Source organism: Sinocyclocheilus rhinocerous, unplaced genomic scaffold (assembly GCF_001515625.1).
Source record: "Sinocyclocheilus rhinocerous isolate Xijiao unplaced genomic scaffold, SAMN03320098_v1.1 scaffold1044, whole genome shotgun sequence".
Taxonomy (NCBI): domain Eukaryota; kingdom Metazoa; phylum Chordata; class Actinopteri; order Cypriniformes; family Cyprinidae; genus Sinocyclocheilus; species Sinocyclocheilus rhinocerous.
The window spans coordinates 354,728-370,425 of record NW_015643736.1 but is presented as its reverse complement, the minus strand read 5'-3'; the positions used below and the strand labels follow the sequence as shown (position 1 = coordinate 370,425).

Here is a 15,698-nt window from a genome sequence, read left to right as displayed (position 1 = left end):
TATATGTGACCCTGGAGCACAAAAGCAGTCTTAAGTCGCTGGGGTATATTTGTAGCAATAGCCAACAATACATTGTATGGGTCAAAATGATTGATTTTTCTTTTATGCCAACAATTATTAGGATATTAGGTAAAGATCATGTTCCATAGGATATTTTGTAAATTTCCTACTGTAAATATATTAAAACTTAATTTTTGATTAGTAATATGCATTGCTAAGAACTTCATTTGAACAACTTTAAAGATGATTTTCTCAATATTTAGATTTTTTTGCACCCTCAGATTCCAGATTTTCAAATAGTTGTATCTCAGCCAAATATTGTCCTATCCTAACAGACCATACATCAATGGAAATATTATTTATTCAGCTTTCAGATAATGCATAAATCTCAATTTCAAAAAATTGACCCTTATGACTGATTTTGTGGTCCAGGGTCACAAATATCAGCATCTGCATCAAATTCATATTTTTGCTCAGTTTGGGCCTCTGATTGAAACTGAGCTGTTTTTTCCTCCATATTCTCACTGTTTCATACTATTGCCCTGCTGACAAGCTTTTGAACCCCTAAAGGTAATTTTTGCAGAGGGACTGCAGGGAACAACGGAAACATTACATTTCTAGAATGTAAAATATGGAGCACCACACCTCAACGCCTGCAACAGAAGAATGCTCAAAATATCAAACTAAATGAATCTCCCTGCTCTCTCCCTCTCTCTCTCTCTCTCTGTCATTACACTCAAACCATTCTCTGCTCAAACATAAATAAGCCTAGAGGCTGTTCTTGTTGCGTGCAAGCAAATCAACGTCAAGCAATCGGTAAAACATGGAAAACAATCCATCAGAGCGTACTTTTTACATCTGTTCATCAGCAGTGACCAGGATAAAGTCAGACCTGATCGGACTGGGCTATTCATTGGCGGCGTTGTGGAATTACCTATTGATTTTCCTCCTCAAGCATTCTGAAATTAGTTTTTTTTTTCTGACAGAGGTATTACAGACACAAAGCCTGAACGTGCATAATAGCCACAAAGCTGCTTTTCTCTTTCAAGCTCCATTTACATTACCATTCAAAAGTTTGGGCTTTAAAGAAATTAATGATTTTATTTGACAAGGACGCACTAAATTGATCAAAAGTGACAGTAAAGACATTTATAATGTTACAAAAGATTTCTTTTTCAAATAAATGCTGTTCTTTTGAACTTTCTATTCATCAAAGAATCCTGAAAAATAAAATGTATCATGGTCTCCACAAAAGCATACAGCAGCATAATTAACATTGATAATAATCAGAAATGTTTCTTGAGCAGCAAATCAGAATATTAGAATGGTTTCTAAAAGATCATGTGACACTGAAGACTGGAGTAATGATGCTGAAAATTCAGCTTTGATCACAGCAATCAATTACATTCTACAATATACATATATATATATCAGACATGCTTTTTAAACAGACACACAGACACACTTAAACTATTTGCAAATGTGTCGGAACACATGATATGTCGTGTCTTTCATCTGCAGACCATATGAACTGAACAATCACAGTAAATAAATTTGACTTTGTGACTGTACAACCCTCATGCGTCTGCATCAGCATCACATCCAGAGCTCAGTGCCACAGTAACCGAGTATTGATTTTGATAAGAGGAAAAGCCTCATGATGGATCACACATGTGAGCATATTCTGACTGCTGCTTTCAAACACTTTCTCCGGGGATTTCTGAGGATGTTGGATTTCTGTGAGACTACAAAGCTCTCTGACAGCACATCAAACTGCTCATGTTATGCAGAAACCCTCTGAAAAGACCAGCTTAGGCCAGCCTGAATTTCCATGCAGGTCCAGAGCTGTTTAGTGCAGCAAAGCAGATTACCAGGAAAGTCTTATAGTTGAAGCTTGCAGTTATGAAGACTGCTGTCCTCAGCACATGCAGGTTTTTGTTATAGTTAATATGGTCAAATTAACCCATGTAAAAATACACTATTCTGGAGGAAGGTCACATATGTCCATAGAATCCTGCTCCAGCTGAGAAACTACCATTGATCTGTAGCAAACAATAACAGATGATCTTCTCAGGGTAGTGGTGGCCAGCTGTGCTGGTCTTTTCAGCGCGGATGGAGAAACACCTCCATTTCTTAACATTTCCAAACTCTTTCTGTCTCATCAATCAGTGCATCCAGAGAATACTGACTCTGCATTTAGTCCACTATTCCTGGTCTACCTTTTCTAAAAGTACTCCCAACATCCGGTTTTAGCTGCCACACACACACACACACACCTGGTGATCACACACATTCCCCATTGTGTTCGAATATAGAGAATGGCATGTGAGTCGACTTACACACTCAACAGCGACTGTAAAAAATGTAAGATGAAAGATGCTTCACACAGGCTTTTTTCTTCTTCTTTTTTTCAGAAATGAAACAATATGGATCTTAACAAAGCATTTAAAGCAGCGTGATATTAAAAGGCCACTCCACGGTCCCTGTATTGATGCTCACAAATTGATTTTACTCAAGGGTTCTCAGTAAAGAAAGCTTGTGTTAGAAAGCTGAAAGTAGACCACTGCTCATGTGTCAGAAGAGAGGGTAAGCGGTTAGAGAGCGTGAGAACTTTCATCAACATATTGACCGTTATTTTCACTGAAGGACATTGCATCTTCTGCAAAACAGATTGTGAAAACAATAAAAAATAAAGTCTGAAGTGTATATAAGTTTGAAATGTATATAATTGAAATAGATAACAGCATGAATTCTGGTAGTATCACTCAGTTTAGCTGTCTTGCAATCACACATTATAATGATAAAAGTAGATTACAAAAGTAATTATAAAAGTAAAATGAATAACAGGACATTTGTGGCTTCAATGTAACAGGGCTGAAGATCAGTGCAAATGACTAACAACTAGGACATTTCATTGCACCACATTATTCTCTGTCAATAATCCTATGACTTGCGCTGAGACAAAAATGTTACCATGATTTTTTTTTCTATAACAGAGTTGAACTATTGAGCCATTATAAGAATAAATGTAATGAAATACTGATAAAGATAGTAAGGTAAAATATCTCTGTTTGAGTCATGTCCTCAAAAAATAAGTCATAATTATAAAATTGATATTTTTAATGGGAAAATGTCACGTAACAGGGTTGAGCAGAAAGTGCAGAGACAAAGGCATAATAATGTTGCTATAATGGGGACATGCAAATGGTTAAACTCAATGAAAAACAGATTTTAAATCAAAATGAACAAAATAATTATGTTCCACTAAACAATGAACAGGGTCGAGTCGATGCAGTAATGCTGTTGCTATCTTGTTAGTTATATTGTATTAAGTCTCGGAGACTCAAAACATATATGGCATCGTTTGAATTCTGGCAGTGGACCGTAGTACAACAAAGCCATTTATTTCACTAGGAAACAAAAATGACATACAGTCTATATTTCAGGCGAGTAAATCGCCGCATGAATTCGGAGAGCGCGTAATGCGCGCGCTCCCTCTCTCACACACACACACACACACACAGTAGGTCCACTGACCTCTCTGCGGAGCTCCACAACACCGCCACAGCAGCCCGATGAGCACGAGAAAACACGGTCTGTCCATGTCCCGATCTGCCTCTTCTTCATGTGCGCTCGGAGGAACAGCAGACGCAGTCCAGGACCGGTCAGAAACTCCACGAGCGACTTTAGGAAGTTTGGGACGCTCGTCTGGCACAGCCCTCCAATCCCCGGCGCTTTGAGGAGGGGGTGTCCCGAGATCACATTTCCTCTGTAGGAAAACTTTAAAGCATCTTCTCCCTGCAGAAATAGTGTAAAATACTGAAACATTCTGTAATTACAACTCCATAAAAAATAAAAAAAAAAGTTGCTCAAATTATTTTACTAAAAAAAAATATTGGATATGTTAGACAAACTACAATTGACCTCACTTTTGGATAAATCTGCATCCATGTTACCCATTCTGGCATGGATTTTGTTAGTTATTATTATTTATTAAATTAATTTGATGCTAAAATAAAAATCACAATACAGGTATTTAAACCATACGAAACGTAACACGTCTGTAAAACTTCATATAAAATAAATACAATTATACATTTTGTTAAAAGACAATGGTTTGATATTTGGTCATTTTATTGTTTTGTTATTAAATAAAAATAAAACAATTGAATAGACTTACCAAAGACCAAAAACTTGAAATGTAGTGAAAACAATGTGCATAGACTACTTTTATGATAATTAAGTATATGCTGCTTTTTGAAGCTTGAAAGGTCCAGTGCCAGTTCCTTGTTATTTTATGAGAAAGAGTTACCTGTACTTCAGAATATTTTCTTTTGTGTTCCACAGATGAAAGAAAGTCATAGAGGTTTAGAATGACATAAGGGTGAGGAAAAGATTAAACATCACCACACAAACTGGAACTAACAGAGATGAGAAGACAGCAAAAAAGCAAAAATATAATCAGCAAACAGCAAAGTTCAAATCATATTTTTTTGGCTTAAAAAACTTTTCCATATGAGGTTGTTTGCTGAGACTCTGATAAGCTAGTTGGGACAATGTTTGGAGGAATAACACGCTGTAACGTGTGTTTTATGTATATTCAGTCTAATTTACTGTTCTCAGTAAGAGTGAGTCAAAAACACTGGATAAAATGTCCTTTCTTTTCCTCGGGGTGAGTTAGGTATGGATGAGAGCTGAGCTCTGGAGTTTCTGGACTTCCTCTGCACCCTCTAGTGTTGGACTCACACATTTGGTCTCATCTGTATTCACCAAAAGCAGACTGTCCTCATTCTGACAAAATGGAAAGCAAAACATTTTCTAAACAAACATCCATAGACAAACACACATTTTCAAGTGATTATAATGTTACAGTTCATCGGCCTGTCAGTCCTCCACACTTTTGTGTTGCTGTAGCCCAATTTAAAATGCATGCACAGCCAGTTTTTCCTCACAGGTGTGATAGCCCGGATCTCCGTTATGCGTTTGCAGTGCTCAGACTGACACCGGACAGTATGACTTTTCTGATGGATGTCAGTGAGTTTGGCTGGATCGAGCCACTCCACGTGAGGTAAAGGTGTGAAAGCGTAGCAGTTCTGTGCACTCTTTCCACATTCAGTGTCTGAGCAATGTCACATTTTCAGCTTTCTTGGGTGAAGACCTGTGCGGAGGCTCTCTGGATGAAACGCTTCCATGCGGGCGCTGAGGAGAACCAAGGTCTGGTGGTGAGGGATGAGCTGGCTCACACGTATGGAGACGTTTGCAGGTGTGACTCTCAGGCTTCCAGTCCTGAAAATCCGGCTGCATTTCGCTCAGACGGTTCCTGTGAGGATGGCGCTCACAGCACACGGCCGAAAATCACAACTTGGGAGGCGGGTTGGAACGTCACCAATGCCATACAGGTGAGCGCACAAACACCTTCATCACACATGTGCTTTGAGTGTATTTTCATTCAGAACTATAAATGTAGGAAATGCAAAGTAAAAAAAAAAGTTCTAGGAAAAAGTGCAATGCTAATGTGCAGCTGGCCACAGGTACTGTACACACAACACAACACACGGGGGATTCACTAAAACTGAATTACGCTCGCTCGTAGTGTCACTTATTTACACATGCTGTCTGTGTTGTTTTAGCTCCTGATTCAGAAAATAAATTATGTAAATCAGATTACGGTGTAAACACTGCCAAAAAAAAGTTAGGATGATCTGTTGTGTTGTGGAGGATGCAGCAGACCAACTTACTGCATTACTGCATGGCCAGCATCCAATCACTTAAATGTATACATGCATGTGTGTGTATTTATATATACTTTATAAATATACACAGTACATACACGTATACTATGTAAACAAAAACTTTTATTTTGGATGCGATTAATTGCGATTAATCGTTTGACAGCACTAATATATATATATAACATGTATATATAACAATTTTATAACTTTTTTTTCAATCAGTATTTCAGACTTTTAACAATAAAAAAATCTAAACATCTTTAAAAGAAGTATTTACTTGTGGAGCACCTATCTAAGATAACAATATTTAATATTTTCAGAGAATGTAACATGAATTACATTTTTATACCAAATATGCAAAAAAAATTCTTGTTTTAAGCATGAACCTCACAACATTTTTTTAGCTTTTTTTTTTTTTTTAAAGTAACCCTATTTCAATAGTCCACTTTAGACATTCTGATAACTATAAGTAACTTTTTTTTTGTCATTTGAGTATTAGTAGACTGTCTGCTTAATATCTGCTAGCACTTTATTTTGATAGTCCAACAACAGACATTCTTCTGACTAAATTTGCAAGTTCAAGTCAATTTGTTCTACTAATCCTTACCCAACCTAATAGACTACTAATACTCTAATAAGAGTTTGATGACATGTAGTTGCAAAGTTACTTATAGTTACTTTGAACGTATGAGGTGGACAATCAAAATAAAGCGTAAACAATATATCTAGAATTAGATTTGCATATGGTGGTTAGTCATGCATGTTTTTTTTGTGCTGAAATGCTGCACTCAGTAGTGTGAAGAATTCACCCTGGTGCTGCCTGTTATGCTCCTAAATTAAAACGTTTAGTAAAAGATCATCAGCCAATTTCCTAACCTCAGATTCTGCATGCTTAGAATGATTGCACGAGTGTTTGTGCGTGTTTGAATATCCCTTATTTACTTTATAGCAGCATAAATCCTTGTTTATGTGAATGACACCCCATTACCTCATCTGTTCATTCCCATTTGAGGCTGAGGGTAATATTTAGAGCTGTTAATGATCACACAGCTCGTTACTGCTGCTTGAGCTTGTTTAATTCATCCTTCTGCTTTACTTTATAGCGTAATGTGCCTCTCTTTCCCTCTTCACCCATCAGTCTCACACGCACCTGTCTTACTCTCTGTGAATCTGTCTTTCCTCTGTAGTGAGTTGTCTTGCTCTATATAAATTATGTAAATCAGATTACGGTGTAAACACTGCCAAAAAAAAGTTAGGATGATCTGTTGTGTTGTGGAGGATGCAGCAGACCAACTTACTGCATTACTGCATGGCCAGCATCCAATCAGCTCTTTATAAAATTCAGAAAATCTGCTCAATGGCACCCCACATCTGAATATATAACATTTTCATATATACATTACCTCATCTGTTCATTCCCATTTGAGGCTGAGGGTAATATTTAGAGCTGTTAATGATCACACAGCTCGTTACTGCTGCTTGAGCTTGTTTAATTCATCCTTCTGCTTTACTTTATAGCGTAATGTGCCTCTCTTTCCCTCTTCACCCATCAGTCTCACACGCACCTGTCTTACTCTCTGTGAATCTGTCTTTCCTCTGTAGTGAGTTGTCTTGCTCTATGCTGTCTACATAGGCAGTCGTCTTCTAAGGCATCATTCCAGTGAATGTCATACACAGCTCATTTCAGCTCTGTCTCAGGATACCTGAGTGTCACATGACATTTAGGGTTCAGGTAATTGGATTAAAAAAAAAATGTCCAGAATTGAGTGCCTATGAGCAAAAATGGCAGCATGCAGGTCACAAACGTTTGTCAGTTTGAATGAGTTAAAGCCCTGATATACTTCAAGTAAAATCTAACGTCATTTCGAACAAATTCAGGGCAAAACAAGGTTTAGTGGAGTTCGAAACGACCTGTCAAAGCAAACTTTCTGGAAGAATATTTAGAGCTGTTAATGATCACACAGCTCGTTACTGCTGCTTGAGCTTGTTTAATTCATCCTTCTGCTTTACTTTATAGCGTAATGTGCCTCTCTTTCCCTCTTCACCCATCAGTCTCACACGCACCTGTCTTACTCTCTGTGAATCTGTCTTTCCTCTGTAGTGAGTTGTCTTGCTCTATGCTGTCTACATAGGCAGTCGTCTTCTAAGGCATCATTCCAGTGAACGTCATACACAGCTCATTTCAGCTCTGTCTGTTCATTTCTTCTTTTCAGTCTGTCGAGGTCAGATGCAAAAATGGCAGCATGCAGGTCACAAACGTTTGTCAGTTTGAATGAGTTAAAGCCCTGATATACTTCAAGTAAAATCTAACGTCATTTCGAACAAATTCAGGGCAAAACAAGGTTTAGTGGAGTTCGAAACGACCTGTCAAAGCAAACTTTCTGGAAGAGTTTGCTCCGGCTGTTAAACACCTCTGAACTATCATTGGTCTGTGGTGATGATGTAATAGGTGGGTGTGGCTCTGGGCTCCGCCTTTTTTGAGTGGAAATCTTCTCTGGTTCATTTCTTCTTTTCAGTCTGTCGAGGTCAGATGCATGAACACACTGCAGAGCTGCTTTATAGTAGAACTTTGAGTTGTAATTCTAATCGAAAGCGACACTGATGCTGTTTTGTCATGTATTCATACTGTAAAGCTCTATTCTATAAGCATGGTTGCGGTCAGGATGTTCACTAATGGTATATCAAACTTCTTTTTACGCCTGTAGAACTTCTCTGGTAGTTTATCATGGCCTTAACTGCCACTGTGATGATGCATGATTTTTGTCCATATCCACAAATCCCACCCTGCAGCAGATTTCATGTGTAAATAAAGGCTCAGACTTAATGGATTCACTTCAGAAAAATCGTGGAAGGATCCAGTTATGATAAACTGTAATGCTCAATCAGATGTGCTACACTGAGGTTAAGGTTAGGGTTAAGGGTCAGTGTTTTTTTAGAGGGAAAAGAAATCTCGTTGAGATGAATGGGAATGCTAATGGATAGCTCTCTGCAGGAATTATAGAGCTCCTTGTGCTTGACATTAACATATGTTGCTAAGCTAACGACATGTTTCTGTAATGAGCATTAAAATTACATAACACACAAATATTGGGTGAAATAGTTCATTTTTAGTTGATTTCACTTGATAATTATTGAATTAAATACATTTTTATTTTTGACCCTATTTCTTTTGACCCCATCTGCCGTCTTTTCACAGCGCTCGCCGCAAAGCTTTCTGGGATTGCCTTAAGTGTGAAAGACATAAGCAATGTTGCCTTCGAATTTGGCCAACACAGCTACCATTTGGTACAGCCGTCATGTCAGAAGAGCATCTATGAAGCCTAAAAATGCGTCTCACTTGGCTCTGCACTCTCTTTCTCTCTCTCCCGTGTCTCTGTGTGTGAATTGATCAGCTGTTGTCTGTTCACGAGTGATACAGTCATTAGGACCCTGAGAGGAAATGAATGCAGTGTTGTATCTTTATTCATTGTGTCTAACACAAAGCAATTTACCAACAATTACAGTCAAGATAAAATATCTGTCACTTAGTGTCTCTTTAGAGATGACTGCGACTTCATTAGTGGAGGGTGTGTGAGAGGGTGTGATTTCATTACTCCCATCTGCTGTGCGGCTGTGTGTGTGTGTTTGTAACATCTCTACTAGTCGTCTTTATATGCTCTTCATTACTTAATGGAGTTCTCAGTTATGAATCGTTCAAGTATCAACCTCGCGTTTTACAGATTTACATTTCAGATACAAGTTTTCACAAAAAAACAAAACGTTTTATGAAATGATAAACTTCACATTTCTGTCTTTAAACCATTTTTTTAAAGAAAATGGAGTCAAATGTATCAATTATTATATTAATTTAAACAATTATTATCAATCATTATATTAATTAAATAACATACATATATTTTACTGTCTTATTAATTGTTTAGATTTGTATAATGCAGTATCTTCTTGTCGATCCACCAGTTCACATTTACAACTCAAACATTTCAACATTTACAAAGTGTAAAAACATGGGTTGATTTTCACGTTGGTCTAAACAAAAACCGCAGACGGGCTGATTGAATGCACATTAATTTTCTGCCAGCAGGGGGCATTTTGGAATGGCAGAAATAATGTGGTTTCTATTGGTAACAGCAGAACACAAAGCAGCAGCAGCTGACTCTGAAATGTGCAGCGCTCATATTTATTCATTGAAATCACAGCCTTTTGAAGTTTAATCGTCACATTAAGCTATATCGAAATTCTTGTCTTTCCATCCCCAAATTTACGACCTCTTAAAATCATAATTAAGACTTTCTTGTACCATTTAAGACTTTTATGGCCTTAAAGGGAAAAGTTCACCTTCAGTTGCTGGTCCCCATTGACTTCCATAGTATGGAAGCCAACACTATGCAAAACACTATGCAAGTCAATGGGGACCAGCGACTGAAGGGGAACTATCCCTTTAAATTTGATACAACTAAATGTAAGACTTTTTAAGGACCCGTCAACTTTCATAAATTTTGAGAATGTCATTGCTTTTCACTCACTGAAAAATTTATCTGTCTGCGTGCCACTCTCTGCTCTCTTCACTGCACGTCTGAATGTAGCAACAGTTAACTGTTAACCTGTGGTGCTGTAGGACCCAAATGGCTCTACTGAGCTGACTTTGATGTGCCTAATATAAATTTGATTGTATTAGAAAATAGCGTTTGGCATTTATTTATTTCTATATTAAAAATTCTTTGTGGTCCGGATGGACGCATCTCGTGGTCCAGATTCGGACCGGAGTCTGCGAATCCTGTTCTAGAATCCATGCGACCCTACAGAGGACAACAAGTGGTTTGGAGAATGGATGGATGGATTTAGAAGAAACAATATAAGAAATAATAGATAGGGTTTTTGTTTTTTTATTTTCTGAAAGAAAAGAGTAGTGCTGGCCTGGGCGACATAGTGGCTCAGTGGGTAGCACTTTTACATTCCCGGGAGTCCTTTCTGTGTGAGGTTTGCATGTTCTCCTCACGTCAGCTTGGGTTTTCTCTAGGTGCTACGGTTTCTCCCAAAGTCCAAAGACATGCAGGTTATGCTGGGCACACACTGCACGATTTTAGCCCTGATTTTCACTCGCTGTCATTTTTGTGGAAATCGCCAACAAATTGCAAAAATCGGCGCTAGTTCACACGAGTGACAATCGTGTAGTCTGTGTTATCAAAGACACGATCTGAGAGAAGCGCCAATGCTCATTGGATATTTGGCATGTTAAATATCTGGACCTGTCGGCGACTCACAATCCTGTAGTGTGAAATGTGACGACCTACAGCCAATGAGAGAGCACTATACAGGGTAAAGGAAAGTTCACTGGGAGGAGTCATTCGGTGCATCTGAAATCACGTACTGTCTGAGTAGGTACTACATTTGAATTTACTTCACGACCATTAAAAAGTATGTTCTATATAGTATGAATATGGGTAGTATGAATGAAATTTGGACGTACTACATCCGCCATGTTGTTACTGTCACATAACCTACTAGCATCAGTTACGTCGCTTCTTTGAATGCACACTTCAGAATCCGGGCAGAAGTAGTAGGTAGTATGAATGAAATTTGGACGTACTACATCCGCCATGTTGTTACTGTCACATAACCTACTAGCATCAGTTTCGTCGCTTCTTTGAATGCACACTTCAGAATCCGGGCAGAAGTAGTAGGTCGTTAGTGCACTCGAGTTAGTGCACTCTCAGTGCTGTGTTGCGTCAGGAAGGTCATCTGGTGTAAAACCTGTGCCAAATGGCTGTGTGGATAATTCCACTGGGGTGACCCTTAACCAGAGCAGCCAAAGGAGAGAGACAGAGAGTGGTACTGGCCTGATTTGACCAATTATTCATGTCTGGAGCACAAACGCTGCAGGAGGACGCTTAGGTGTTTCGTGTTTGAGCCGACTATTTTACAAGTTGACAACTTCATGAGAATTCATGCAATTTGTTTCAAATAAAAATGTATGATTTTTAGGGAAAACTAAGCATGAAGGTCCACTCCAAACCTAACCTTCAGTAACGCCTAAGCTGATCTTATGAAAATGGAGAAATAACATCGTACAAATTAACAGGGCTGCCAACTCTCACGCATTCAGCTTGAGACTCATGTGTTTGACACTGCTCTCACGCCACACATCCATTTTTTCACGCAGTGAATATGCACCCTCAAATGAAAGCAAGAGCATCCTCAGTTGAAACTGTAATAATAGGATATTGGTGACACTGATTTGGCAAACGCTGATTTGTGTTTGCGCTCTGGAGAGCTTCAAAAGTTTCTATTTAAAACATGTTTTTGTACAACATGTTTTTGTAACATTGAGCAATGTAGCCAATCACAGACAAATCTGTTGATTTCCTGAACACTTTTGATTGGCCATTGCATTCAAGTTAGTGAAGCCTAAAGTTCACTGACCGCTCAATTCAATCCTTTCATTGTCACAAAAGAAAGTACACAATGTAAATAAGAGATCTGTTGTGCAGTGTAGAAAACTTCACTGATTATAACAGAACTTTGTGAGATCAAGGTGAACTGATCGAGATGAAGTGAATGATAGCTTTTTAGTGATAATAAGGGAAGTGCTATCTGCACGCTTTCTAGACTATAATCCATTTGGATTTGAATAAAGGTTGTTTTTTTGTGTGTGTGCCTCTAAGAGGACCAATGGCCAAATATCCTGTACACACATCAAAGTTTCAAGAGTGACATATAAATGCAGCTGCAATTGTAAAAGTAATGAATTCCCATACCATGTTGAGCTCAAAAGCTGGCAGCCCTGAATTATTATGAATTGACCTTTAATTTGCCAAAACGTAAAATAGTTACAAATTGCCATGAGAGTCAGTTGGTTTGATTACATCAAATAAGAGCAATAGTAATAATATTCATGGTTATTTTAGTTTACTCAACTCTTGACTCACAGTAAGAGTACGAAGCTACAAAACATATGTGGATGTGGGAGATGAGAAATAAGTTCATTTTGAGATCTCAGACTTTGAGACATTGCTGGGATCTCTTTCAAAACTAGTGGGGATATGTGGGATTTTGGGGTCTGAGAGGCAGGAGACTTCAGAGAGTCTTCAGTTAATCTCACTTTTGTGTAGACGTGTCGTTTGAGCTATATATTTGTCTGAAGCATCTTGTTCTTTTGTTTTCTCAGGGTATCTTTGTGCTGGGTCTGCCCTATGCCCTGCTGCAGAGCGGGTACATGGGTCTGCTGTTGCTGGTGTTAGCCGCACTCATCTGTAGCTACACCGGAAAGATCCTGGTGTCCTGCCTGTATGAAGAGGACGAGAACGGCCACTCAGTTCGCGTCAGACGCAACTATGAGGACATCGCTACCGCCTGCTGCAGACACATCTGCCCTTACATCGGGGGCAAGGTGGTGAACGCCGCGCAGGTGGTAGAACTGGTGATGACGTGCATCCTATACTTGGTTGTCAGTAGTAACCTGATGTGCCACAGCCTGTTTTTCCTGCCTCTGACCCCGGCGGCCTGCTCCGCCATCACCTTTCTCATCCTGGTGCCCTGCATGCTGATCCGTGACCTGCGGGTGCTGTCGCGTCTGAGCCTCTTCTGCTCGCTGGCTCAGTTCCTCATCACCTTCATTGTGATTGGCTACTGCCTCCGTCAGTCGTCGCAGTGGGCCAGTAGGAGGTTGAGTGCGGTAATGGTGGACTTTGATGGCTTCCAGGTTGCAGTGGGGGTGATTATCTTTAGCTACACATCACAGATTTATCTGCCTACACTGGAGGAGAGCATGACCGACAGGCTAGACTTCAACAGCATGATAGACTGGACTCACATTCTGGCCTGCGTACTGAAGACAGCGTTATCTGTGGTGGCCTTCCTCACATGGGGAGAGGAAACCAAAGAGGTGCAGTGATCCCACTCGACTGTAGTTGCAGGCTGCTCTTATTTACCAGCTGACAACTTCATAACCAGAAAAATATGCATAAAATGTTGTACGACAAAGTCTTTATTACTAATATTAATCACAATAAACAATTCACTTGTTAAGTTGTGACGTATCGAAAACTGTTTCCAGGTCCAAGCCTCTACTTTCAAGTGAGAAGCTAAGCTAAACTTAAAAAAAAAAAAAAATCCCAATATGTTCAATATGTGTCTCGTGGCATCCCAGACAACAATATTTTTTTTAAAAATCATTAAAAATTTGTCACTGTTTGGCCAACTGAGATTTCGCTTTGGAGGTAAAGTTTAGAATCATATTTTTTGGTAGTACCTCAGCACACAGTAAGTGTATTATTGTTATTATCAGCACCGTTTGTTGTTTATTTTTGGTATCTGATAAAGCACTTGGACCCAGAATTGGTGAAGCATGATGTCATAAGGTGCATATAATTTTAAACACTTTTTCCCTGTTCTGCACCATTTTGTAGAATAAGTACTCAGATTATGTTCTTGTCCAAATGAAAACAAGAACAAAGTGTGGAATGTTGACTTTTTGTGTACTCAGCAGTCACAGTTTTCCCTACGTCACGGGTGTCCAAACCTGCTCCTGGAGGGCCAACGTTGTGCAGAGAACCTGGAAGTTTCTGTTAAACCTGGTCGAGGTGTGTTTAATAGAGGTTAGAGGTAAACTCTGCAACACAGTAGCTATGTTTCCATGACCCTGTTTTTATGCACTTTTTGAAGTATCGCATCAAAAATGAGTGATGGAAAGATCTAATAAAAAAAAATAAAAAAAACTTAATTCATAAAAAAAAGTTCCCCTTCAGGAACTCGAGCTGCGTCGAAACGCTATGGGACCACGCTCTGAATCACATGTGTAATCAGTCCAATGGATGGGCGAGACGTCACGGGCGGGGTGACGTAGTGACCAGGAAGCTTAAAAGCATGTACAGTGGATAGAGCGGCAGCTTTCTGTCATTCAGCAAGCGCTCTGTGTGTGTCAGTCGATATCTGTTGTGAGTCTTATTTAGTGTTGTCTGTCCACTTATAAGCTCCATTATGTGAAAGCTTCAGTCAAAAGGAAGCATTTGGGAGAGAGCAGGCAGCATTCAGGCAGTGTGTTCCTCCCTGCCCGCACTATATTTCGGGTGGGGACACACACAGTTTGTGTGTTGTCTGCTTGGTAGCGAAGCACGCAGAGTCAGCTCTCGAGGGAGTTAGATATACAGGGGCTCTTGGGATAAAAATTTCTCGAGGGAGAGCACATGTTCCTCTGAGGAGGTTGAGGCGGTCAGCAAGGGCTGCTGGGCGGGAGCAGTCCCAACCTACCGTGTTCCAGCCCCTCATTCAGGGAGCGTCACTTCTCGTACTCCACAAAGTCTAGAGTCAGAGTGGCGCTCCCAGGCCGAAGGCTTCTGCGGACCGTCATTCTCGCTGGATAGGCCTAGGACTTCTGAGGGCCGGCCCCCTCTGGGAAAGAGCGGTGTACAGAGGTCAGTCTCGAGAGACTGGTTCCCTTAGTAGGTCACCTGGTGGTGTGGGAGCCCCTGCCAAGCGTGCCTCATTGGGTCCTGCTGGGGCAAACTCCTCTCGCTTCTCATTATGGTGCAGACATCCTGTCGAGGCTGGGGCTGAGACCCGGGGTATGGAAAGTTTTTTGGCCAGGCTCAGGTGGACCTGTTTGCGACTCGAGAGACATCGCCCTTGTCCCCCCTGGTTCTCTCTGACTCATCCAGCTCCACTGGGGTTGGATGCCATGGTACAGACGTGGCCGAGGCTTTGTCTGTACGCCTTTCCCCTGATTGCTCTGCTCTCGGGAGTTCTGGAGAGAGTGCGTCGGGATGGGGTCCTTCTGCTGCTAGTAGCCCCGTTCTGGCCGGGCCGAGTATGGTTCTCGGATCTGATTTCCCTTCTCGACGGCTCTCCATGGGAGATTCCCAGCAGGAGGGACCTCCTCTCACAGGCGGAGGGTATGATCTTTCACCCCTGCCCGGAGCTGTGGAAGTTATGGGTGTGGCCCCTGAGGGGGCACAACTCGTAGTTTCCGGT

At 40.2% G+C, this 15,698-nt stretch overlaps 2 protein-coding genes across 2 annotated transcripts in view; one reads left to right on the top strand and one right to left on the bottom strand.

The window, feature by feature from the left end:
* LOC107757669 (laminin subunit alpha-5-like) overlaps positions 1-3,960 on the bottom strand; it is a 52,828-nt gene extending 48,868 nt beyond the window's left edge. Inside the window, exons 1-2 of the mRNA XM_016575227.1 lie at positions 3,930-3,960; positions 3,538-3,798 (exon numbers count right to left, since the gene is read on the bottom strand). Coding sequence (XP_016430713.1) covers positions 3,538-3,798; positions 3,930-3,960 — 292 coding nt within the window. The remainder of the gene's footprint in view (positions 1-3,537; positions 3,799-3,929) is intronic.
* Positions 3,961-5,126: 1,166 nt separating this feature from the next.
* The window catches only part of LOC107757668 (vesicular inhibitory amino acid transporter), a 13,345-nt gene continuing 2,773 nt past the window's right edge, over positions 5,127-15,698 (top strand). Inside the window, exons 1-2 of the mRNA XM_016575226.1 lie at positions 5,127-5,399; positions 12,898-13,614. Coding sequence (XP_016430712.1) covers positions 5,127-5,399; positions 12,898-13,614 — 990 coding nt within the window. The remainder of the gene's footprint in view (positions 5,400-12,897; positions 13,615-15,698) is intronic.